The sequence below is a fragment of the Sus scrofa genome, chromosome 5, assembly GCF_000003025.6.
Source record: "Sus scrofa isolate TJ Tabasco breed Duroc chromosome 5, Sscrofa11.1, whole genome shotgun sequence".
In the NCBI taxonomy this organism is placed as follows: domain Eukaryota; kingdom Metazoa; phylum Chordata; class Mammalia; order Artiodactyla; family Suidae; genus Sus; species Sus scrofa.
In genome coordinates this window covers 15,023,804-15,049,790 of record NC_010447.5, presented here as the reverse complement: position 1 = coordinate 15,049,790, position 25,987 = coordinate 15,023,804, and the positions used below count along the sequence as shown (strand labels likewise).

The 25,987-nt window shown below is 49.2% G+C and overlaps 2 protein-coding genes across 6 annotated transcripts; both read left to right on the top strand.

Annotated features, from left to right (window-relative positions):
* PRKAG1 (protein kinase AMP-activated non-catalytic subunit gamma 1) lies at positions 115 to 16,740 on the top strand. 4 transcript variants are annotated; one of them, XM_021091201.1, is made up of 13 exons: positions 115 to 220; positions 4,655 to 4,703; positions 11,616 to 11,797; positions 13,686 to 13,795; positions 14,000 to 14,081; positions 14,178 to 14,236; positions 14,377 to 14,422; positions 14,529 to 14,583; positions 14,857 to 14,983; positions 15,092 to 15,257; positions 15,414 to 15,451; positions 15,719 to 15,865; positions 16,000 to 16,740. In XM_021091201.1, the coding sequence occupies exons 4-13, from the start codon at positions 13,724 to 13,726 to the stop codon at positions 16,102 to 16,104; spliced, it is 897 nt and encodes a 298-aa protein (XP_020946860.1). In that variant the 5' UTR covers positions 115 to 220; positions 4,655 to 4,703; positions 11,616 to 11,797; positions 13,686 to 13,723; the 3' UTR covers positions 16,105 to 16,740.
* DDN (dendrin) lies at positions 17,456 to 24,283 on the top strand. Of its 2 annotated transcripts, XM_021091592.1 has the most exons (3): positions 17,456 to 18,488; positions 20,317 to 20,388; positions 20,796 to 24,283. In XM_021091592.1, the coding sequence occupies exons 1-3, from the start codon at positions 18,118 to 18,120 to the stop codon at positions 22,708 to 22,710; spliced, it is 2,358 nt and encodes a 785-aa protein (XP_020947251.1). In that variant the 5' UTR covers positions 17,456 to 18,117; the 3' UTR covers positions 22,711 to 24,283. The 2 variants fall into 2 exon arrangements, with proteins under 2 accessions (XP_020947251.1, XP_003126149.1); XM_003126101.3 differs by lacking the exon at positions 17,456 to 18,488 and having other exon boundaries at positions 20,156 to 20,388.

The following is a 25,987-nucleotide window of genomic DNA, read 5'->3' as shown; positions in this document are numbered from 1 at the left end:
GATCAGCGAGGTCCCAGTGTGGACCGGGGGAGGGCGGTTTCTGAGGCTAAGCAACGCCGGAAGGGTAAGCTCCCCGCCTTCCGCTCTTGACTTGCGTGTGTCCCGACGTAAGCGGAAGTGGCCTTGCGGTACCGGACGTGGGGCGGGGCCTTCTCCGCCCCCCGCCCCGGGCGAGCTTCCTAAAACGAACGAACTCAGCCGGCGTCTCGCAATGGAGACGGTGAGGAGCGCGGGAGGGCGGTGGGGGGGCGCTGTGGAGCCTAAGACCCCAGTAAGGGGACAGGGAAGCCGGCGCTGGTGCCCAGGAAAAGAGAAGCCCCGCGTCTGTCCTATTCCATGACCCTGCTGCTCCGCTTCTTCTCCTCTCCTAGGACTGGGCCGCGTCAGTGCCTGCCTTCCGTCCGCGGTACTGTTAGCCTGAGCGGGCAGTGACTCCCGGCTCCCTCCTTGGAACCCACACGCACCCTGGCGATCTCAGGTCTCCTTTCCTTTTAGCACCACAAGCCCTTGAGAGGTTTGCCTGAGAGAGAAGGGTTGTGATCCAGCTTTGCTGGGTGAGGCAGGAGGTTCAGAGGGTCCCTCGCTTGCAGGTAGCACCTGGTGCCCAGTTGTCTGAGTGAGATTCGTGGAATCCTTGGCAGGAGGGACGTCTGAAAGCCTTTTATACCGCCTTGAGGTGTCCAGCGACGTCACATCCCTTGATAAGACTGAAAAGTGGGGTTTCCCTGAAGGAGGGAATCTTTTCAGTGTTAGAGGCCACTGTGTCCCTGGAATAGTTTAGGTCATGCCCTGCTCTGCGATTCTAAGCAGATGTGTTGTCATAGCTCCTTCTTGGCAAGCAGGCATTAACGGATTGTGGCAGGCCCGTGTCATCCTCCCAGAGTTGCTGCAGGTTGCCTTCGACCTATTTGGACCCACCCTCACTCTCAGGACCCTTGGTCTAGCACTCTGGATGGAGCCTTTTCCATTCCCTTACCTCTCCGACAGTGCTTAACCATGTCTCTTCTGTCAGGCAGATATGCCCATCTTGGTTTGGATCATCTGCTACTGTAGTTGTGTGAGGGCTGCAGGTTCACTTTTCTTTGGATCAGTTACATGCCCAGGCTAATTTCCTTACTGTAACCCTTTTCTCCACCTGCAGAGGGGTCATGTCCCTTAGGTTATACAGAGGAAACAAAACCAAAGTGGTAAATTACGATTTGCAACTGGCCACTCAGGCAAGGGAGTTACAAATTAAGAGCATTTTGAGCAAGAATAAAAGATCTGATTCCACTAAATTTCAAATAACATTATTTTTTACTCGGAAATGTATTATGGTTTACAGAGCATTCTTGTATGGATTTTCTAATTTAGCCCTCATACTTTAGGTTCTTAGAATAGAAATTGTTTTAAGAAGAAGGAGAAAGAAAACCCCTGCTTTGAAAATGCTCAGCTTAACTGGAGTGGGAGTGAGGGCAAGCAGTGACAGCTGTTATTTCAGGTAGACTGTAATCAGTGCCATCATCAAGATGCAAACAAGGGGACTGTGGAAGCATAGGGAAGGGAGAAATTACTGTGAACCCAGGAGAGGGCATTGCAGGTTGAGAGAACAGTGTGAGCAAGGGCATAGAAACTGGGGTATGTAGAGATTAATTGGGGGTGAGCCAGTGGTTTGGTGTTGCTGGAGTTTTGGATTTTGGTCACAGTTGGAGAAAAGACTAAAAGTAGGCTGAGGTCAGGTTGAAGGTATTGCATACCATGTTAAGTTTGAATTTTGTTTTTGTTTTTATTTTGGCCACCCTGCAGCATTTGGAGTTCCTGGGCCAGGGATCAGATCTGAGCCACAGACCTGACTTAAACCACAGATGCAGCAATGCCAGACCTTAACTCACTGTAGGGGGCTGGGGATTGAACCTTCTTCCCGGTGCTTCCAAGATGCCACTGATCCCATTGTGCCACATCGGGAACTCCTGACTTTTGTTTTGTAACAAGGGGACCCACGGAAGGTTTATGAGCAAGGTAGTGAGTATGCTTTAGGCATGTCCCTAATGGCTTTCTGTAAATGGATGGGGCTACTTCAGAAAGTAGTGAGTTCTTAGTTGGTGGAGATGAGAGTCCCTTGCAAATCTGAGGTACTTGGGGAGAGAACTGGGTGCCAGCATGGAAGACAAATTAAGAGGAAATAGATTTAGGGCAAGGAGACCAGTTTAGAGAATGCTATAGAAATGGCATGTACGAGGCTAAGCTTAGGAGTTCCCTTGTGGCACAAGCAGGTTAAGGATCTGACATTGTCACTGCAGTGGCTCAGGTCACTGCTGTGGCACAGGTTTGATCCCTGGCCTGGGAACTTTCACATGTTTTGAAAGTGGCGGGGGGAAAAAAAGTGGGGGGGGGGCTAAGTTAAAGCTGTGAAAGTAGAAAGGAGAGAGATGGATTTGAGACATTTCTAACATAGCAGCTTACCTCATAGATGTTAAGGACAAGTTTAAGTTGACCCTGGTCTGTCATTCTAAGCAGACATGTTGGAATAGCTGTTTCTCGGAGGAATCAACCCTCCTGTTCTAGGCACTGGGGAAGACAGCGATGCAAAAGCAAAGGTGGGAACCACAGTAAAAATAATAGGATTGGAGGGACAGATGCTGTTCTGTTTGGTATTGAAGCACTTGAGGAGTCTCTGTGACATCTGTGATGGCCCAGCAAACAACTGGAAATGTGGATGAGAAGTTTGGCAGAAATTGTGAATCTGTGTTTCAGCCTTAGGGTATGTCTTTGTAATCATATTTTATGTTTATGCAGTGTAGTAGTCTTAAGTTCCTTCTGTTATTAAATGTAGAAAAAGTGGATGTAATTATCCAAATCCTGGGTGAAGAAACAGGCAGAAAGATGGAGTCATATTCAATTGCATTAGACTCTATTATGTAGCATCTGTGTCTCTGTTTAGCTATGTCTCTTTTTCTTTCTCTCTATATAACTTAGGTCTCTGTTCGTATCAGTGTACATCATTATCAATTTGAGAGTTAAAAAACCAAATAGTTGGGAGTTACATGCAAACCCCCTTTTTAGGTGGTATGAGGGAGAGATACAAAGAAACAGAAAACAGTTTTAGGCTTCCAGGAATTTACAGTCTGTTTGGACAGATAGATAACAAAATAACTGTAGCACAGTGCAGTAAATAAGTATCATGGTGGGTACCATAATTTCTACAGAAGTGGCTGTTTCGGTGTCTTTGTGTAGGTCTTTGTGAGACTGTGTTATACCATGTGTGTATCTTCACTGCTAAACAGTCCTCTCTCCCACTTATAAGCGATGAGGCTGTTGTTCCAGTAGCTTTGCCAAAATGCCAGGCCAAGCTGATAGTCATATGCAGCCCAGAGAGAAGAGAGGGAGATTATCCCCCTGCCCCCACGTTGGCCCGTTAGAGAAGGGAAATTTAGGGCTTTCCTGCCAACTTGACCCTGTTTACCAGCCAGCCTCCCAGGTTCAAGCCAAGGCCTTTAATTTCATGTTACTACAGCAGCTGTGGAGGTTAAGTCAGTTTGGGGATATTACCCAGACAGCAAATAGAGCCAGAACTGTTGTTTCTAATGGATGAAAATTATCATGATCTCTGCTGGATTCCCAGATAACAATGAAATTTCCAAATGCGCCCACTTGAGGGAGCACAGAGATGGTTCTGAAGCTTTCTCTGTATTCAGAGCACTCTCATCTCAGACTGTCATGAACAAGGAAGCTTGAAAAACCAGCATCCTCTGGGCTGTAGCAGCCTTTGACTCACAAGGGTGCTGAGAGGACCCAGGTCCCTATGTTCAAAACATTTATCCTGGAGTTCCCATCGTGGCACAGTGGTTAACAAACCCAACTAGGAACCGTGAGGTTGCGGGTTCGATCCCTGGCCTTGCTCAGTGAGTTAAGGATCCGGCGTTGCCGTGAGCTGTGGTGTAAGTCGCAGACAAGCCTTGGATCTGGCGTTGCTTTGGCTCTGGCATAGGCCGGGGCTACAGCTCCGATTAGACCCCTGGCCTGGGAGCCTCCATATGCCATGGGCGCGGCCCTAGAAAAGACAAAAAAAAAAAAAAAAAAAAAAAAAAAATTACCCTTCTCATTCACCCCTTAGTCAAACTTTGACTCTCACAGTCCGCTTCTGGGATCCTCCCCAGATGTGGCCTGCTTTCACGGAAAGGGGTATGTCAGTGACTCTGGGGTCCACAACCATTCTTAGTGACTGGGGGGAAGCAGTGCTGTCTCTCTAACTTGCATATTTTTTATAAAACAGGTCTGTGAGAATCTTGAGGGGCTCACTTTAACCTCATATTTTCTAGTCTCAGCTCTTATGACCTAATGTTTCATTAGGCAGAGTATATAAAATATATAAAGGTATGAACTTTGGAATCACATAAATCTGTATTCAAATCCCCATCCCACCCTTTACCAGCCATGTGACCTTGGGCAGTTTGCTTAATTTTTCTTGAACCTCAGTGTCCTAATCTTTGAAAATAAGGCTAATAATAGTATTTGCCTCAGGGCTGTTATGAAGATTAAATGTGATAATATTTCTGAAGGACCGTATATGGCTTTAAAGGAAGTCATTAGTTTACCAGCCCTTCCCCTACTATTGCTAGGCTCAGATGGATGGAACCTAAGATAGGCTGAATCTTTGTTTCTCCTGTCTCTCCAGGTCACATCTTCAGATAGCTCCTCAGCTGTGGAAAATGAGCATCCTCAAGGTAGGTTTACTTATGAAAGGAAACTAGTAAAAAAAAATAGTCTGATACTAATTTGTCTTCAGCAGGGCTTTTGAATTTCTCCCAGAATCTTCCCTGGAAACATCGAAGCTGGGCCAGATAATGTGCCAAACCACAGAAATCAGGAATAATGATTTGGCAAGATCACCTAGGAATAAATCTTGGGCGGGGTGAGGATGATTAACTATCTTCAGTTATCAGACCACTTGAGAGAAACTTTTGAGATTACAGAGAAAACTTCCATAGGCAACTCTGGGCAGGCTAACCATGTTTTAGGAATCCCTGGTAGGAGTGCCCACTGTGGCTCACCAGGTTGAGAACCCAATATTGTCTCTGTGAGGATGTGGATTCGATCCTTGGCCTTGCTCACGGGGTAAGGATTCAGCATCGCTGCAAGGTACGGTGTAGGTTGCTCCTGTGGTGCAGATCCCCTTTGGCTGTGGCTTAGGTCTCAGCAGCAGCTCCAGTTTAACCCCCTAGCCTGGGAACTTCCATATGCTGCAGGGGCAGCTGTAAAAAATTAATTAATTAAAAAATAGAAGTCCTTGGTCTATTCTGAGTAGCCCAGAAACAATGCTGCCAAGATTTAATCATTCGGTGATCTCACTAAAACCACTGGGTATTATTATAGAAAGGACTTGAAAACGCATAGGACTAATCTAGAAATAGAGGCACTGAGCCCTAAAATCCATAAAAATTATAGAAAGGACTTGAAAACGCATAGGACTAATCTAGAAATAGAGGCACTGAGCCCTAAAATCCAGGGCACAGGAGAAGGTGATTCCAGCATCTGCCCAAATACATGGTTAGAATGGAGTGGTACAACCCTAGGTCATAAAGGAGAAAAATTGCAGGCCTCTCTGGTAAAGGATTTTGCTCAGAAACACTCCTAGTCTTCCTAGGACATGTTGATGGCATTAGGAGTACACACTTTCTCAGAGGATTGAAATATGGGACGAGATCCTAGGACATATTATTCAAGGTCTATGAGTTCTTCATAAGACTTTTTAAATGTTCTGTTTTCATGCTGTTGGTATCCAAAAAAAGTTAATATAATCGTATTTTGAATTACCTGGATGACTTCATAATTGAATGCTGCCACATGATATCAGTGCTTATTTTATGTTTCTGAGTGCATTTGCATTAGCACCAGCTGAGGCAGGAGTAAGAAACCCAAATTATCTACGCAGATTAGGCAGGGATGTGGGCTGCATATGACTTTGACAACCTGTAGATCTCAAGGCATCTAAGAGGAGGCAGCGGAGTTCCTGTCATGGCTCAGTGGTAAATGAACTGGACTAGGAATCATGAGGACCCAGGTTTGATCCCTGGCCTTGCTCAGTGGGTTAAGGATCTGGTGTTGCCGTGAGCTGTGGTGTAGGTTGAAGATGCAGCTCAGATCTGGCGGTGCTGTGGCTGTGGCATAGGCCAGCAGGTGTAGCTCCTATTTGACCCCTAGCCTGGGAACTTCCATATGCCACAGGTGTGGCCCTAAAAAAAAAGAAGGCAGCAACTCTCCAGGTCTGGTCAGTTGCTGCTATTCAGGAATTCATGACCTAGTTTTGTCAGATCTTCTGATTTTCTGAGAAGAAACTGAGAATTTGGATTTTTATATAAATCTCCAGATTTTTTTAATTGGGCAACTGACTTAAATTTTATGTATATACTTAAAATGTTTTCCTGAGCCGCACGCATGACATATGGGGGTTCCCAAGCTAGGGGTCTAATTGGAGCTATAGCCACTAGCCTACGCCAGAGTCACAGCAATGCGGGATCTGAGCCGCGTCTGTGATCTACACCACAGCTCATGGCAATTCTGGATCCTTAACCTACTGAGCGAGGCCAGGGATCGAACCCGCAACCTCATGGATTCTGGTGGGTTTCGTTAACTACTGAGCCACAACAGGAACTCCTTAAATTATATTTTAATTTAATTGTATTGTATTTATTTTGGCCACACCCGCAGCATGCAGAAGTTCCTGGGCCAGGGGTTGAACTTGAGCCACAGCAGTGACAACACCAAATCCTTAACTGCTAGGCCACCAGGGAACTCCTGATTTAAATTTTTAAAATACTGGGAAAACCAAGTCAAATATGTTTGTAGGCCTGTAGCCTAAGATGATAATATTTAACTATCATTGTAGTATGCCTTAAACTGGTGTTACATTCTTGGGAGTCTGAGTTTTCAAATTTGAAAAACAACTATGGTCTTCCAGTAAAAGATGGTGGATTGAATACATTCATCTACTTTTTTTTTTTAATATAGTTTCTTTTTTAAATGTTATTGAAATATAGTTGACTTACAAAGTTAATCAGTTATACATATATCCATTCCTTTTGAGATTCTTTTCCCAAACAAGCTACCACACAGTACTGAGTAAATTTCCCTGTGCTATGCACTAGGCCCCGTTACCTGTCTATTCCACATATAATAGTGTGTATATATCAATCCCGACCCTGTAATTTACCCCTTGACATGTTTCCCCTTTGGTAAACATAAGTTTGGTTTTGAAGGCTTTGAGTCTGTTTCTGTTTTGTAAGTTCTATTGTATCATTTCTGTTAGATTCCACATATTAGTGATCTCATATGATATTCATCTTTCTCTGACTTACTTCACTTAGTATGATAATTTCTAGGCCATCCATGTTGCTGTGGCTAGTATTATGTCATGCTTTTTGATGGCTAAGTAGTATTCCATTATATATATGTATCACATCTTTTTTTTTTTTTTTTTTTTTTGGGGCTGCACCCATGGCATATGGAAGTTCCCAGGCTAGGGGTTGAATCAGAGCTGTAGCTACCTGCCTATACCACAGCCACAGCAATGCAGGATCTGAGCCGCGTCTGCAACCTACACCACAGCTCACAGCAACACTAGATGCTTAACCCACTGAGTGAGGCCAGGGATTGAACCCTCGTCCTCGTGGATCCTAGTCGGGTTCGTTACCACTGAGCCACGACAGGAACTCCTGGTATCAGATCTTCTTTATCCAGTCCTCTGTTGATGGACATTTTGGTTGCCTTCATATCTTGGCTGTTATAAATAGTGCTGCAGTGAACATTGTGGTGAATACATGCATCTACTTTTGTTCCTTCACAGAAACCACTTAAAACCACCACAAAGGGTGGGAGCTCCCTGGTTAAGGATATGGCATTGTCACTGTTGTGTCTCTGGTTACTGCTGTGGTATGGGTTCATTCCACGGTCTGGGAACCTCCTCATGCCATAGGCATGGCCAAAATGAAGCCCCCCAACAAACAAACAACACCATAAAGGAATTTTTTTTTAAAGATACAAAACCAGAGTTCCTGTCATGGTGCAGCAGAAACAAATCTGACTAGTATCCATGAGGACTCAGGTTCAATCCCTGGCCTCACTCGGTGGGTTAAGGATCCGGCTCTGCCATAAGCTGTGGTGTAGGTTGCAGATATGTAGGATCTGGTGTTGCTGTGACTGTGGTGTAGGCTGGCAGGTGTAGCTCCGATTAGACCCGTAGCCTGGGAGTTTCCATAGGCTAAGGGTGCAGCCCTAAAAAGTTAAAAAAAAATAAAAGGTACAAAATCACCAGAATAGGGAGAATAAGAAAAGAAATAATAGCAATAAATTTTTGGAAGCCAGAAAGCAGATGGAAATATGGTACCAGGCCTGAGAAAACTGAGTTATAAATTAGCAGTGAAGAAAGCCCAGAAGCTTTGAAGGTCTTAGAAGCAGTCAGATCCCAAGACTCCCTACCCCACTGAGTGCCGCTGGGCAACTCCTGATCCCAACTTTGGCAAAGACTGGAGGTCCAGAGAGGGGCGTGGGCCCAGCTGAACGCTGAGGTACGGCGCAGAAATCAGGAGCCTGAGGTGAACTGTACTGGGTACTGAGGCCCCAGTCCTTTCCCCCCATTCAGTTTTCAGAATGCTGGTAGAAAAGATTTCATCCTCCAAGCACAGAATTGAATGAGTAATCCTAAAAATATAAGTATTGAGGAGTTCCCATCGTGGCTCAGTTGTTAATGACTCCAACTAGGAACTATGAGGTTGCGGGTTCGATCCCTGGCCTCGCTCAGTGGGTTGAGGACCCAGCGTTGCCTTGAGCTGTGGTGTAGGTTTTGGATTCGGCTTGGATTCCGCGTTGCTGTGGTTGTGGTGTAGGCTGGCTCTGTTACGACCACTAGCCTGGGAACCTCCATGTGCTGTGGGCGAGGCCCTAGAAAAGACGAAAGTAAATAAATGTAAGTATTAAGTGTTCACTATCTAAGTGATTCACAGTCATCAAGGCTCTTTTACACACATAGACCATCTAATCTTTAAAGATTCTACTCTTTTTTTGTGGGGGGGCATATGCTCCCAAGGCATATGGAGCTCCCTGGCCAGGGATCAGATCGGAGTAGAGCTGTGAACTAAGCTGCAGAGGCAGCAACCCTGGATCCTTAACCCACGGTGCTGGGCCAAAGATTCTACTCTTAAAATATGGTTTGAATCCTCCTTTATTTTTATTTTATTTTATTTTATTTTTTGCTTTTTAGGGATGCAGCTGCAGCATATGGAGGTTCTCAAGCTAGGGATCTAATAGGAGCTATAGCTGCTGACCTAGACCACAGCCGCAGCAACACCAGATCCAAGCCACGTCTGTCACCTACACCACAGCTCACCGCAATGCCAGATGCTTAACCCACTGAGCAAGGCCAGGAATCAAACCCGCAACTTAATGGTTCCTAGTTGGATTCGTTTCTGCTGTGCCACGACGGGAACTCCTGAATCCTCTTTTAAAGCAAGGATGGCCAGACGAAAGCCTCTAACGTGAAAAAAGTGATCCAGACTGCCCCCCAAATGAAAAACAACAAAACAAAAGCAACAGAGTGGAAAAGTCAATGTATAGAGAAGAAAAGTTTTAAAATTAAGAATATATTTCCACCATGAAACAAGTATAGGATGCAGGGGTTTTTTTTAAGAAAAAGAATTTTCAGAAAACAAAAAGGAACTCTTGGAAATTAAAAATACAATAGCAAAAATTTAAAACTAAGTAGGAGGTTTGGAAAATCTAGTTGAAGAAATCTGTAAAGTAGAACTAAAAATCACAGAAGAGGACTCGTAGGCATGGAAAACAAACTTATGGTTACCAAAGGTGGAAGGGGGAAGGGATCAATTAGGAGTATGGGATTAGCAGATACAAACTATTGTTGTACTATACTATAGATAAAATGGATAAACAACAGGTCCTACTGTATAGCACAAGGAACTGTATTTAATACGAGTGATAACTATTGTGAAAAAGAAAAAAATTAAGGAAGTGGGAAAAAATCAAAGAAAAGGAAAATAGGAGAGAAAGGATACAGTGGTACCCTCTTATCCTTGGGAGATACCTTCTTAGACACCCAGTGGATGCTGAAACCACAGGTAATATCAAACCCTATATATGTTATTTTTTTTTCCTATGCATACCTACCTATGACAAAGTTTAATTTACAGGGAGTTCCCATTGTGGCTTAGCAGGATACAAACCCAACTGGTATCTACAAGGATGTGGGTTCAATCCCTGGCCTCGCTCAGTGGGTTAAGGATCCAGTGTTGCCACAAGCTGTGCCGTAGGTCACATTTGCAGCTCAGATCTGGCTGCAGTTCCAATTCGACACCTAGCCTGGGAACTTCCATACGCCACAGATACAGCCTTGAAAAGCAGAAAAAAAAAGAAAGTTTAATTTACAAATTAAGTACAGTAACAGATTAACAGCAATAATTGATAATAAAATAGTACAGTCGTAAAAATATACTGTAATAAGAGTTATGTGAATGTGGATGGTTCATCTGTCTGCCTCTAAATATCTTACACAGATTTAATGCCTTTTCCATTCATTAATTTTCCATATTGACTTTTCACATACTGACCCCATAACTTTTGCAATTGGAGATGCAACAAGCAAAACCAGCATGAATTCCTTTTTAATTTTTCACAATTTCATAGACTATTCATTCTTATCATAGATTTTAGTAATCTCAACATATTTTTTTTCTTCCTATACATGAAACTTTCACCATTTCATGTATAGGAAGCACTTTAGGGCTTCTATTTTACATATCCAAATTGCCAGCATCACTGTTCTTGTGCTTTTCAGCCACTATTAAGTAATAAGGGTTACTTGAACATAAGCACTATAGTACAGCAAAGTCAGGCTGATAACTGAGAGGGCTACTGATTGACTGATGGGCGAGATGTGCTGGACAAACAGATGATTGACATCCAGGCCTGGAACTGAGCTGGAAGGCAAGAGATTTCAGAATGCCACATGATTTAAAACTTATGAAATGTTTACTTCTGGAATTTTCCATTTAATATTCAGACCACAGTTGACCACGGGTAACTGATACAGTGGAAAGTGAAACTTTGGATAAGGGGGAACTACTGTATTTTAACAACAGCAAAAAATCTTAAAGGGTCAGTCTTGGAAGTACCATGTCTAAATAATAGGAGTTACAGAAAGAGAAAAATGACAACGCAGAGGGAAGAAAACAATCAAGGAAGTAGTTCAAGGACATTTCCTGGAACTGAAGAACATTAGTTTTCATGTTGAAAGGATTCATTGACTATTCAGCACGATGGGTGAAATTGACCCACCCAAAGCACAGTCGTCACAAGATTTCAGAATGCTGGAAACAAAGAGAAGATGCTGATTTTCCAAGAGAAAACAAGTCACATACAAAGAATCAGAATTGCCTGGGGCTCTGGACTCTGGACGGCACCAGAAGCTAGAAGGCAGTGAAGCCGTGCCTTCAACATTCTGCAGGAAAATTCATTCCAACCTAGAATTCTATATCCAGCCAAAGTATAAATCAAAAATGGGGGTAAAATAAAGCTATCTGCAGGCTGCAAGTTCTCAAAAAATTTACCTCCCATGCACCCTTTCTCAGGAAGCTACTGGAAGATGTGCTCCACCAAAACAAGGGAGTAATCAAAAAGATGAAAACATGGGATACAGGACACACGAATGCCAATACAGGAGAGACGTGAAAGGGGTCCCTTGGATGGTGAAGAAGGAAGATTTCAGGATGACAGCAGTGCACACCAGGCAAACCAGCCCAGATTTGAGCAGGTCAGAAGGCTCCAGAGAGACTTCTTGGGGTAGTTTAAATTGATAGACTGTCTCAGGCTTCTGAACTTCTTGAAAGGAGATTTAAACATTTGGTAAAGAGTTTGGGAGTTGAATTAGTTATAAGTACTATACATTGAAAGTTAAGCAAACAAAAAGACAATTATTAGCTCCAAGGAAATAAAAGTTGTGAAAGAAAAAAAATCAGAGTTTATTATTTGACTTAGCTCTGAATAATGAATAATCAGTCAAATTATTTCAGTACTGATGTAGCCAACCTTACAGTTCTGGAAGAATGAGGGGATGGGAGGTGCATGTTTATAATGAGGTCCTGGTAGGAAAGAGAATTGAAAATTCTCATCTTCTTTGCATGGTGACAGATAATGCCTGAAATTGGGGGGAAAAAAGTAGCAATATAAGCATATTATTTGTAGACATAGAAATAAGTACCAAAATAATCTTCTGAAAGAGGTCTCATCTCTGGGGAGGGGTAGTACAGGGAAATGGGTGCTAGGGATTGCAGTTTTTCTTAGCACAATTTATAGAACTATTTGAATCTTTAAACTGTGTACCTGTATAACTTTGGTAAAAAATTCAAAATTAAAAACAACTGGCATAGGATTTAAGAGCATGCACATTGGAATTAGGTAGATCTGTGTTTGAGTCTTTCTTGTTACTTACTAGTGGTATGACCTTGGGCAGTTTTTTCACTGCTGTCCACCTGTTTTCTCATCTGAAAAATGAGGACAGTATTTATTTTCCTTACAGATTAAATGGGCATAATATTTTTAAGTACACATAGCATACTATGTAGCACATTTGGGCTGTTATTTTGGGGGTTGCTTCTTCAGTTTAGAGCAAACAATTAAAATCAGAAATGGAGTTCTGTTGTGGCACAGTTCAGGATCTGGTGTTGTCACTGCAGTGGCTCAGGTCCCTGCTATGGCGCTGGTTCATTCTCTGTCCCAGGAACTTCCATATGCCATGGGCACAGCCAAAACAAACAAACAAACCAAAAAAATTGGAGAAATGGAAAGGTAAAAACACAGCCAGGGTCTCCCATTTGTCTAGAGTAGGTGGGATAATTTTTGATTCACGGGGTTGTCCCAGGATGGACTCTCAGGATGTTTGGGGCCAGGTTGGTTGAGAACTGGGCTCTAACTTAGTGTTGTTCTGAAATGGCCCAACTTGGACCATGACTTTCTCATCTGTGAGTCTTAGAAGAATTTTAAGAAGCTTGGATTACAAGAAGCTTAATTACGTCTTAATGGAGAGAAAAGAGCACAAGTGAAAATGTGCTAAATATATAAAAAGGCAAACTTGAGTTAAAGATGAGGAAAAACTTTTAGACTAAAACAGACTAATGAAAGCTATTATAGACTCTGTTTTAGTCAGCCGTCTTTTGCCTAAGGAGCAACATAGTCCTGGGAGTCCCTGTTGTGGCGCAGCAGAAACAAATCTGACTAGTATCCATGAGGTCTCAGGTTCAATCCCTGGCCTCGCTCAATGGGTGGGGATCTGGTATTGCCGTGAGCTGTGATATAGGTCACAGATGCGACTTGGATCCCGAGTTGTGGTGGCTGTGGCATAGGCTGGCAGCTGTAGCTCCAATTTGACCCCAACTTCCATATGCTGCAGGTGCAGCCCTAAAAAGAAAGAAAAAAAAAATATATATATATATAGTCCTACCTGGGGGCGGGGGGTGGATGAAATGTTTTCCAAGGGGTTTATCCAGGTTTTGTGGGAACAATAGGAACCAAACAGATAGAATGGGGGGTCTTAGAAAATCACGCTGTAAATATTTGAGCAACTACAATGCTTTTATTTTCCACCTCTTTTAATTGTGAATTGTTGCATGGAAGGAAGCTACTAACTATCCCACCTTATGCAGACACCCCAGAATCCAACAATAGCGTGTACACTTCCTTCATGAAGTCTCATCGCTGCTATGACCTGATTCCCACAAGCTCAAAATTGGTTGTATTTGATACCTCCCTGCAGGTGGGTGAAGTCCTCTTTTCCCTTCCGCTTTCCTGGGAGCCTCTCGTTCACTGCCTCTCATCCTAGCTCATCCCAAGGGTAATGGGCTTGTCCTTCCTTGGGGATAGACTCATGTTTTCCCCAGCATACCCAACCCCTGGGTCTTTTTTTTTTTAATTCCTCCCTGTGATCTTCCCATTGTATTTATTACTCATTTGGCTACAGGTGAAGAAAGCTTTCTTTGCTTTGGTGACTAATGGTGTCCGAGCTGCCCCTTTATGGGATAGTAAGAAGCAAAGTTTCGTGGGTAAGCCACTGTTTCTGAAACAGTTTTATTGGCACCTTACGCTGGGCTGGAAGAGAAACTTTGGGCAGTTCTGAGGGCTCTTGTCTTGGCCTCTAGGCATGCTGACCATCACTGATTTCATCAATATCCTGCACCGCTACTATAAATCAGCCTTGGTAAGGAACCTTCACCCAATGACCAGAAGCACTTTCCCTGCCCAGAGTCGCTCATTCTCATTTCCTTTCTTCCAAGCAAACTACAAGGGGTTGATGAAGCAGGGAGATCAAGTCTCAAGTTCTGTTCCTTCTGCTTTCAGGTACAGATCTATGAGCTGGAAGAACACAAGATAGAAACTTGGAGAGGTATGTAGAGAGCTGGGGCTTGTGAAAGGGTGAAGGGAAGGGATGAAGAGTTTCCTGGGAAACAGTTTTTCAGCTGGTATTTTGTGAACCTCCTCTTTCCCTTCAGAGGTGTACCTACAGGACTCCTTTAAACCGCTTGTCTGCATTTCTCCTAATGCCAGGTGAGTTCCAGCTACCCATTTGTCCAGAAGGGGAAAGAACCTTGCTCTCGGCATAGCTAAGGCCCTAGGCACCCAAAGATCCAGGGGCAGATGAGAGAAAAGACACTCCTCCCAAACACTCACACACTCTTTAGGTCTGGTCTGAACCTTGCTCCTCCCCCCCAACCACCTATTTTTTTCTGTTTATAAACAACACCCTCTAAGGAGCTATTTAACCACCCTCAGGCCCAGCACCGTGGAACTTACCATTATCCCCCACCTTCCTTCCCACAGCTTGTTTGATGCTGTCTCTTCATTAATTCGAAACAAGATCCACAGGCTGCCAGTTATTGACCCAGAGTCCGGGAACACCTTGTACATCCTCACCCACAAGCGCATCCTCAAGTTCCTCAAGCTGTTTGTAAGTGCTCCTCGGGCCAGTTTTTCCTTCTCATATCCTGGTTGGAGGAGTACCCAGTGGTGGTGTGGGGGGCCGTGGAAAAAATCAAGGTGATGGTTCTTTCCTCAGATCACTGAGTTCCCCAAGCCCGAGTTCATGTCTAAGTCTCTGGAAGAGCTACAGATTGGCACCTATGCCAACATTGCTATGGTCCGCACTACCACCCCTGTCTATGTGGCTCTGGGCATCTTTGTACAGCACCGAGTCTCAGCCCTGCCAGTGGTGGATGAAAAAGGTGAGAGACTAGGCAGAGGAGAGGGAGAGCTCCAGGGGAGCCAGGGAGGCTCTGGGAAAATCTGCTGCCCCTCAGCTCAGCCCGGAGGGGGATTCTACGGGCAGGGGGAGCCTTGGATGCCAAATCCTCCTTGCTGAGCTGCCTCTGTCCCCCTAGGGCGTGTGGTGGACATCTACTCCAAGTTTGATGTTATCGTGAGTGATTGTGGGGGGCTGGGAGGTAGGGAAGGGGGCGGGGTGTTGAATGTGGAGAGGGAGAAGAAGAGAGTCTCTTCTGGGACCTAAGGGTTTTAGAAGCTTCCAAGCTTTCAGATTCTATCTGAAAAGGAATTGAGTGAGCTGGATGTGGCTTGTGGGCATGGCTGACAACTACCCTAACTCACTCTGGTGAGGTTGGTTGGGCTCAGGGTTCGGCGGCTGGCTCCCTTGCTTCCCTGCATGAATCTTCCTCTCTCTTCACAGAACCTGGCAGCAGAAAAGACCTACAACAACCTAGATGTATCTGTGACCAAAGCCCTGCAACATCGATCACATTACTTTGAAGGTGTCCTCAAGTGCTACCTGCATGAGACCCTGGAAACCATCATCAACAGGCTGGTAGAAGCAGAGGTGTGTACGGGGGCCAGCAACCCAGAAGGAGCTGGGGGAGCAGCTTTGGGTTGGCACTCAGGGTAGGGGCTGAAGGGCTCACCTTAACTGAAGCGGGCACTCACCAGCCCTTTCTCCCTTAATGCTCCATGCAGGTTCACCGACTTGTAGTGGTGGATGAGAATGACGTGGTCAAGGGAATTGTATCGCTGTCTGACATCCTGCAGGCCCTGGTGCTCACAGGAGGAGAGAAGCCCTGAGCTGGGGGCGGGGGGGGCAGTGTCAGACAGCACCAGGGGACAGGCCTGCTCACTGCCTGCCCAAAGCGCTGGGAACCACAGATGACACCTTTAGAGAATTGTGACTCTGTTCCCTGCCCCGAGCCCCCTACCCTTCCACGTGGAAGCGAGGGGAGGTGTGGGGGAAGGAAGGAGAATGGATTTTTAGCTGTCCTTATCCTCGCACTTGAGGAAAACTTTCAGCCTAGCCCATCCTAGCCCCTGTCCTCTTAGACGTAGCCCCCTTTCTGGGTGAACTATGGGCTCTGTGCTCCTCAGGCAAATTCTGATCTCTAAGAGATCCCCAGACCTCACCCAGCCTTTGCCTCTGTCTCTGCCCCTGACTCCACCCTAAGGTCACAGGCACAACAAACGTCTTCATGAAGATATTTTTATTCAACCTGTTTCATGCTGTATGGAGGAGGCTGAGTCCATGTAGTGGGCTGTCTTCCCATAATGGGAGTTGGGAGGCTGATGGGGAAGAGGGCCTTTGGGTTCCCGTGCTGTATGCAGATAAAGGGAGATGAGAGTTAGGTGGAGGGGAGGGCACAGTGGTTAGCTGAGGTTATTGCTTTTCGTGGCAAACCTAATTAAAATGACAGGAGTCTCTTCATGGTATTGCAGTGTTTGATTTTTGCAGTTTATAGACACTACATCTCCAGCCTTCCTACTTCATATGGCTTCTTCAGCTCATCAATGTCAACAATAATAATAGCATACACATAAGCACGTACACATATAAAACTACGTCAGGCACCATTCTCAGTGCTTTACATATATGATTTCAGTTAATCCTCAGAACAATAATAGATACCATTTCAGTTTTACAGATTTTTTTTTCTTTTCTTTTTGTCTTTTTAGGGCCACACCCAGGGCATATGGAAGTTCTCAGCCTAGGGGTTGAATCAGAGCTGCAACTGCCAGCCTACACTACAGCCGCAGCAATGCCAGATCTAAGCCACGTCTGCAACCTACACCACAGCTCATGGCAACACCGGATCCTTAATTCACTGAGCAAGGCCAGGGATCAAACCTGTGTCCTCATAGATACTAGTAAGATTTGTTTCCACTGAGCCACGATGGGAATTCCCAGATCCTTTTTTTAACTGAGGCACAGAGAGGCTAAGTAACTAGCCCAAGGCCACATAGGTAGTGAAAAATAGAGCTGAAAGGACATCCTGTTGTGGTCAGTGGGTTAAGAGAGCGACATAGTGTCTGTGAGCATGTGGCTCAATCCCTGGCTTTGTTCAGTGGGTTAAGGATCCAGAGTTGCCATGAGCTGCAGCGTAGCTTACAGATGTGGCTCAGATCCGGTGTCACCTTGGCTGTGGCGTAGGACTATAGCTGCAGTTCCAATTTGACACCTAGCCTGGGAACTTTCACATGCCGCAGGTACATCTGTGAAAATAAAAAAAAAAAGAAAAAAGTAAACTAGGACTTGAGCTGAAAGTCTTGCTTTAGAGCTCATGCCCTTTTACACTTGATTTACCGCCTTTCTAGTTCTCATAACTATGCATATGCCTGCTCATAACTCTTCCCCACCCCATTCCCTGCAGTCTCCTTATCACCTCAGTTCCCCCGCTGCCTGGGGTAGCTGGGACCCAAGGAAAATCCCGTAACAGTGCTAGGTCTCCAGAGAGTAGACAGACTGAGGGTCTCCTTTAGGTAGTGACAGCCACCACCATCAGCTTTTCTTAGTCAAGGAACGTCGGACTCTTTGGATTTTGATGAGCTTTGAACTCGCAAATTCCGTTCTTCTAAGGTGAGATACGAGCTGGAGAGTGGGTCGTGGTCACCCCCTCAGACCCTTTCGCTGTGCTGAAACCGTGTGGGGAAAAGAGTTGTCAGCACTAAGCACCAAAAGGACCGCTGCATTGTTGGTTATGAGCCAATTCTGGATACTCTCTCACCACTGTCTCCTGGGCATGAGACCATTTCCTAGCCAAGATCTGAAGAAACTCCTTGCCACTAACCACACTGTGCCTAAGAACTCTGATGAACCCAGCCGCACCATACTGGTTCCTCCAAACCAAGCTTCCTGGTAGAGCACAGGGAAAAGATCAGGGTGCTCATCAGAGCTCAGCTTTCAGTGCTGCATTGTGGCTTTGGAGAAGCCCCTGCTTCTGCATTCAGCCCTTCCCAGCTCTCAGCACATTCCCAGACTTGAGGGAGGGAGGCTTCCAAGTTATTAGAATTAGGGTATGTTTGTGTGTGTGGGCAGGGGTGCACGATGGAAAGGACAGATGTCTCCTTATGTCACATTCCATCATGTCTAGGGAGGAGGCAAGGACTTTTAAAGCTTTAGGGCTCTGGTGGGACCTGGGTGGAAGGAAGCATCTTCAAGCAAAGAGCCTCTGGTGCAGCCGGTAAGTATAAAGGGGGGGTCAAGTGGATGGGATAGGGGATATTTGAGTTCTCTCTGAGTGTCCTTGTTAGGGAGCAGGAGGTCTGGGTTTTGTTTCTTTGGGTCTCAGTCAGTCCTGCCTACATCTACCCTCCTGGCTCATCACTGTAAAAAAAAGGGTCTGTGCTGAAGGGCTGCATGTTACTTCAGTGGAAAACAAATTGGGACCAACAGCTTCTCCCTCCTGAAACGCAACCAGTCGGGTCTTAGAGTCTGACGATGGAGCAGGAAGAAAGACCAGGGACAAAATTTGGGAGCCTCATAGCCTTCTATTCTTACCTGTTTGTCTTGGGAGAGGCGAGTTATCCCTTCTTCCTCGAGAACCATTGCCATGCACACTCTTTTCTCCCACCTCCCTGCACCCCTCCTCTCCACTGGAGCTGCTGCCATGGTTGCCAGGCATGGTTGCTAAGTCTCTGCATGGAAGGGTTGGCGTGGGCTGTGCTGCCACTAACATTACCATGGTGAATCAGGGGACACCTGGTAGAGGCCTGGGGGGAGGGATCATGTGGATGTAAGCAACAACCCCCCACCCCCCGGACAGAATGAGCCTAAAAGGTGATCATCTTGAGCATCACTTCAGGTGGGGGTTGAGTGAGCCTGGCACTGTGGTAGTGGTGACAGAGAGCTCTACACAGGGAGATAGGGGCCACTTTTATCATTTCAGTTGCTAGGGGATTAATTCTGCCAGGGGAGCTCGCCATTCCTCCTCCATCCCCTCTAAAAGGGCGCAAGTGCACAAGCGCCCTGGTCCACCGTGAGGAATAGTACGCCCCCCACCAAGTCCTGGCTTCTAGACTGGGGGAGAGAACCTGCTTCAGAAAGAGGGCTCCATGGGTTCCCAAGGACAAACATCTTAGAATGAGTGTAGGCAGCTTCGATGGCCAAGACACACTCCTGTGTCCTGCTGTACCAGCACCTCTGGGCACAACACGGAGAGGGTAAGGAGTTAAGGGTGTGGGGGTGACCCTTTTTGAGCTTGGGGGAGGCAGCTCTCCCCCAGAGTCGCACAAAGGCTGCGTGAAAGCCACCGCCTCCTCCCCTCCACCGCAAGGAAGCTGGTTACTCATCTCTGCACCCGAACGCCACTGCCGCTAAAAATAGCCCCCCCCCAGCCATGGGCCAGCCCCTTCTGCACCCCAACCCCATGGAAACCAGCAGAGTGACAGGCGGAGACCTTGAGTTCCATTCCCTTCACCTCCCTGTGGGGAAAGCAAAGTCCGAGGCAGGAAGTCAGGGGCAGAACGCTGCTGGTCAGGCACCCTGTCGAGCAGGAGAGTGAAGGGTTAAAGAGGCGGGAAGGTTGAAGAAATGGCGGGGGTGGGGGCACTGTCAGCTTGGCAAGAATAAGAAATCCCCTGCCCACTTGTGCAGGTCCCATCAGGTTTGGGGGACTAGAGCAGTGGGAAGGGGCGCCCAATCCCGGGCCCCAGGGGGCGGCCGTGCACGTGGGGGAGGTAGCAGCTCTGAGCCGTCCGCGCGCTGTGTCACATGCGCGCGCGCACACACACAGACAGGCACACACGTGTGCCTGGGTATATATAGTCCCCAGTCGCTGGGCCCGCCGCTCTGCAGTGGGCGCCGGCTCCCTGGGCTGGGAGGGGGCTTTTGGGGCGGGTGGGAGGGTGGGGGGCCGGGGTGGGGTGGGGCAGGATGCTGGATGGTCAGCTCTTCTCCGAGGGGCCTGATAGCCCCCGGGAGCTTCAGGATGAGGAGTCTAGCAGCTGCCTCTGGGTGCAGAAATCTAAGCTGCTGGTTATCGAAGTGAAGACTATTTCCTGTCATTATAGTCGCCGCGCCCCTCCTCGACAGCTCATGGACTTCCAAGCCAGCCACTGGGCCCGCTGGCCCCAGAGTCGCACGTGAGTGAAGGAGGGGTGAGGGGAAGAGAGTGGTGGGGCGGGGATTGGGGTCCGGACCTTCCCGCGGGCACCAGCCAGCGCTGCTGTTCCCCCTTCTCTTTCCCACGCCTCCCCGCACCCCCTCCCGAGGGCTGGGGCCTGACTCATTCCGCTTATCTGGGGGGACAGGAGCGGGCGTGAGAGAGGGCAGGTGAGATGGGGCAGACGCTGCTAAAGTGTGCACGGAGAGATGGCGAGGAGTCCCGCCTCGACTTCAGCCCTAACATATTCGCACGTGCACACGCGCACACACTCACACACACCCCTCCACAGGGCGGCCCCAAGTGGTCTCCAGTGCTCCCAGCTCCCCGGACTTCGGCTCCCTTCCCCCACAAACTGCTCACCTGGGTTCCTGCTCATTGTCCCAGGTGTGGGCCGCGCCCGGGATCCCCTGAGCCACCGCCCCGCCGGCCCTGGGCCTCCAGGGTGCTGCAGGAGGCGACCAACTGGCGGGCGGGGCCCCCGGCCGAGGCCCGAGCCCGGGAGCAAGAGAAAAGGAAAGCGGCGTCGCAGGAGCGGGAGGCCAAGGAGACCGAGCGAAAAAGGCGCAAGGCTGGTGGGGCCCGAAGGAGTCCCCCTGGTCGGCCCCGCCCGGAGCCTCGGAACGCCCCTCGGGTGGCCCAACTTGCGGGGCTCCCAGCTTCCTCACGGCCCGAGCGCCTGGGGTCAGTGGGGCGCCCGTCCCGTCCATTCGCTCCGTCTGCGCAACCGCAGAGCAACCCTGGGGCGGCGTGGGCGGGGCCCTGGGGAGGTAGGCGGCCAGGGCCCCCCAGCTACGAGGCTCACCTGCTGCTGAGAGGCGCTGCCGGGATGGCCCCGCGACGCCGCTGGGACCGGCCGCCACCCTACGTGGCTCCACCTTCTTACGAAGGCCCCCACAGGACCCTGGGGACTAAGCGAGGCGCCGAGCCCTCGCAGGCGCCCGCCTCTTCAGCCCCTGCTCCGGCCAGGACCGAGGGAGTGTGCACAAAGAAGAGGCTAGATCCTCGGATCTACAGGGACGTCCTCGGAGCCTGGGGTCTCCGTCAGGGACGGGGTCTTCTGGGGGGATCCCCAGGCTGTGGAACAGGCAGGCCAAGGCTGGAGTCCGGTAAGGGGGCCGCGGAGAAAAGCCTGAGGCCGGCTGCTGCTGGCCTGAAGAGTGGTAGCGACCGCCATCCCCAAGCCAAAGCTGCCGGGAGCCCAGGCGCGGAGACACTTCCTGCAGGGTCTGCAACTGTGACTCCCAGCCCCCCGCGTCCGGCTCCCAGGTCCAGGCCCCATCCCACGGGCTCCGGGGAAGGGAGAGAAGGTAGAGAACAGAGCTGGCTCCCCAAATGCTGGATTCCCTCCGTGAAAAAACAGCTGCCCCGACACAGCCAGACCCTCCCCAGACCCTGGGCACCAGGAGGCACGGGATGGAGAGAGTCCCTGGGCCACAGAGAGGAGGCAGGACCCGAGACCTTGGAGGGCTGGAAGGCGACCCGCCGTCCCCACACCCTGCCCCGAAGTTCCCGGGGCCGGGCTCGTGGGGAAGGCGTCTTTGTCATTGACGCCACTTGCGTAGTGATACGGTCGCAGTATGTTCCCACCCCTCGAACCCAGCATGTGCAGCTTTTGCCCGCAGGGGTGCCGCGCGCTGTGGAGGACGCCCCCAGCCCACCGAAGTCCAATAAGGAGGAGGGCGAGGGGGCCACGGTCTTTCCCTCCCCTAGCCAGAAGCTGCCCTTAAGCAGTCGCCCTTCACACCAGCCGGGTGGGGGACGTGGGCTCGAAGCTGAGGGCGGGAAGCCCGCGGACTCCTCATTGGAGGAGCGCGCCTCCCGTATCTTAGGGCTCCCGGTCGGCGAAGTAAACCTGCAGGACCCCCCGACGCAGCCAGGTAGCCCAGAGCACTCAGCCTTAGGCCCAGCACCTTCGGGAGGCGCGGGCGGTGCCGAGCGCTCGGAGGAAGTGGCTGCCGTCCCGCAGCGGGCTGGCCGGGGCTGGGCGCGGACCCCGGGGCCCTACGCCGGGGCCCTGCGGGAAGCCGTGTCCCGCATCCGCCGCCACACCGCCCCGGACTCCGACTCGGACGAAGCTGCGGAGCTTAGCGTCCATAGCGGCTCTTCTGATGGAAGCGACACAGAAGCCTCGGGCGCCTCCTGGCGGAGTGAGCGGACCGGGCCCCGGGAAGGCGGGAAGACAGCAGAGCTGAGTGACAATGTCAGAGGGATTCTAGATGTCATCAGCCGAACCGAGGAGGTCCTCTTCGGGGCTGGGGATAACAAGGGGACCCCACAGGGAAATAGAGAGCGACAGTGAGAGGCCCTTTATTGTATTTGTGTCCCCTTTCTTCCTCTCAGTCTTCCTTGTACCTCTTACCTATACCCGTTCCCATACTCGAAATAGAAGGCACACAGATAAAAGAAAAGGGAGCATATGGCAATGCATAATTTTTTTTTCAGAAGAGGTGAGGGTGAGCAGTAGACTTTAATGCCTGCTCCATTCAGGGCACTCGGATAAGGTCTTTAGCAGGGGCAGATGCTGTAGGCGTGGAGCTGAGCAGAGAGGCCTAGCCAGGATCAGGCAGGAGGGCAGGGATGGGATAGTCATGGGAGGGCAGGCAACTTCAGGGCAGGGCCTCTGGGCAGGAGGGAGAAAGTGATGGAGAGGCTTTGGACTGAGGTGACCAGGGGACAGAGAGGCCCTTAGCAGAAGAGCAAGTGTTCTTGGCAGAAGCCACTAGCAAAGCAGGAAGAGGGCTCACTTCGGTGTCACAAATCTTGGGTTCCAATCCCAACTCTGACACTGATTTGCTGGGTGACCTTAGGCAAATCACTTCCCCTCTCTAGGCCCTGTAATGTGTAAAATGGAGCGACTTGTAAGGTCTATCCTTGATGTTTTGGAGTCTTGGGGAGGCTTCTATCTCATCCTCCCCGTCACAAACCAGGAAGGACAGTTGGAAATAAGTGAAGAGTCTGAGGGTCCCTGAGTGTCTTCATTGTCACCTTGTACTCATTCTCACTTCAGGAGACTATGCAGGGTTTGCAAAAGAGCTGAGTAAGTGGACAAGGGCTCCTATTCCAGTATCTCAGGCTTAGGTGAAGGATCCCTATGGCAGGGCAGGATGGTGGCCTTCTCACTTGTCCCTGGCTTGTGGTGGTCTGAGCTGGGGAGGGAAGGCACCCAATGAATCAGCTTGGGACCTCTTTAGGCCTTCCCCTTTTCCTCCTCCCCAATGTTCCTTGGTGATGCTCTGAATAGTTACCATGAGTTCCCACCCAGGTGGTATCACCCGTCTGAAAGAACCCTGAGAATTTCTTGCATGTCTGCCTCTTCCAGAAACCAGCCCAGGAAGGAAGAGGGAGGCTGGTCTCAAAAAAACCTGTAGGTGTGGGGTGTGATACTCGCTGTAGCCACTACGGGGCGCGCGCAGGTCGCGGATTTCCCTGGTAGCTAGTCCGCGAGTCCCTCCATCCCCGACACTGCCGGTTAGTTAATCAATGGATCCCTAGTTACTGCGCGCAGGTCCCCCGCCTTGCCGACTCCAGCCGGGCGAGATCGGGAGCAGGCTTCTGGCCTTGCAGACCTCTGGAGCGCGCCGAGCCCCTCTTTGTACTCATCCTCGCTAAACAGCTTGGGACCCAGACATTGAAGTATTTTTTTTCTCTCCGATCTCGGACACCTCCTCTGTCTCTATTTACTAGCCATGTGAACTTGGCCAAATCGCTTCACCTCCCTGAGCCTCAGTTTCCTCATCTGTCAAATGGGGGTTGATAAACACCTACCTCGCAGGGTTGTTGTGAGGATTTAATGCGATAATGTATGTAAAGCGCCTTGCACAGTGCCTGGTACACAGTAGGCGCTCAATAAATCTAAGCTTCCCTTTGTCCAACCTTGGCATCTCCTTCCTTTTACCGACCCACTCCCCACAGTGTCCCTCCCCCAGGGCTCCTCCACTCCTTCCCTCTCGGTGGGCCGTGGCGGAGACTCATTTCTTTGATGGAAACTCCCAGCCCACCCCTGTCTCCCCTAGTCCACACTCTCCCTTCCTTGCCCCCCACCCCACCCCACCCCACCCCACCCCACCCCCGCTGGCTCTTCCCATTGCCCCGGTGCACTCCCCCCCACCCCCCATTCCGGGCAAGGGCTGAGTCAGCCTGGGTAAATTTAGCCGCCGACTCGGCGGGCGCGGGGGCTTCGCTCAGACTCAGTCGCCGAGTCCTGGCCCCGCCCTCGGCCCCGCCTCTGCCTCCCACCTCCACTGAGTCCCTCCAACTACACCTCAGGCTCAGCGTTCAGATCCCCAGCCCCGCTCTCAAACCACTTATGGTTTTGGTCTCCAATTATCTCAGTGTCACTCTGCACCCGCACCCGCACCCGGAGGGACTGGGCAGGACGGGAGGGGGCGGGGCGGGGCGACCGCTGGACTGGCCCCTAAGCCGGCTGTCTGACCTCGATTCGGCGGAGTGGGGGGGGGGGGTCCTCGCTGGGTTTTGAACCTAAATGGAGAACTGGTCAGAATCAGCAGAATCACCGAGGAAGGTCCGTCCATTCCAACACCTGTCTGGAACCCATACCACCAGGTTTCAAGTTCACTCTTGCTGGAGGAAGCAGAATAAGTGAGGTTCATCTTGGGCAGAGATCAAAGGTTCCTGAATCCTGTCTTCCTTCCACCTACAATTCTTCTACCGATTCTAACTCCGGAGCCTTTACTGAGCACCTGAGGGGAACCGGGCAATGAGCTGGGCTCCTGGAAAGAGATAAGGCCTGCCTGACAATGGGGTGAAGATAAAAACAGGCAAATGTTTATAGATTGAGCAGTCACTCCTTAAATAAGTACTAGGAGTCAAATAAGGCGTATTGTATGGATTTTATGAGATCAGGAAAGGCTTCATGGAGGAGGTGGTATCTGTGATAGAATTTGGGGAAAGGAGCTCCAAGAAGAGGGAACAGCAAAAACAGAGGCACAGATGTGGGAAAACAGGATATGTTTAGGAAATTATCAAATGGTCTGGTTTACCTGGAGTTGAGGATACATTCAGGGGAGTTGTTGAAGATGAAAGCAGGAGGGAAAACAGGCCAGGCTGGTGTGAGCCTGGTCCAGATGGGACGTGTGCCTTGGACCTCTGGGCCTGGAAGAGGGTGGACTTCAGGCTGGGAGGAAAGCTGAGAAAGAGCAGGACAGCTCTGAGACCATCTTCCTGGATTTTGCTGCAGCCCAGCCCAGAGGGCCCTGGAACTGGCAGCACAGATGAGCTGCATGGGAAGGTGGAGGGGCTGGCCCCGTGGGGGTGGGCTCCACTAAGCTGTCTGGGCCTCTTTAAGGCTGAACACACAGAGGCCAGTTTCTAAGGGCTCCCCTACACTGCTGTCATTGTTAGAGAACTAGGGTAGTGTTGTGTTCAGAAGATGGACTCCAGGACCTGGCAGCCTGGGTTTAAATCTTCCCTCTACCTCATGCTAGCTGTGTGACCTTGGGCAAGTTACTCAACTCTTCTGTGCCCTAGAATCTTCAGTTATAAAGTGGGGTTCTTAATAGTGCTTTTTTTCATAGGCTTGTTAGGAGGATTAAATGATTCAGTATATAAAGCGCTTT

Coding starts and splice junctions, on each gene's coding strand:
- DDN (XM_021091592.1), top strand. CDS start 18,118: ATGAACCCAGCCGCACCATACTGGTTCCTCCAAACCAAGCTTCCTGGT. Junction 18,489..20,316: donor AAGAGCCTCTGGTGCAGCCG/GTAAGTATAAAG, acceptor CTGTCATTATAG/TCGCCGCGCCCCTCCTCGAC. Junction 20,389..20,795: donor CGCTGGCCCCAGAGTCGCAC/GTGAGTGAAGGA, acceptor TCATTGTCCCAG/GTGTGGGCCGCGCCCGGGAT.
- PRKAG1 (XM_021091201.1), top strand. CDS start 13,724: ATGAAGTCTCATCGCTGCTATGACCTGATTCCCACAAGCTCAAAATTG. Junction 14,237..14,376: donor GCTACTATAAATCAGCCTTG/GTAAGGAACCTT, acceptor TTCTGCTTTCAG/GTACAGATCTATGAGCTGGA. Junction 14,423..14,528: donor CAAGATAGAAACTTGGAGAG/GTATGTAGAGAG, acceptor CTTTCCCTTCAG/AGGTGTACCTACAGGACTCC.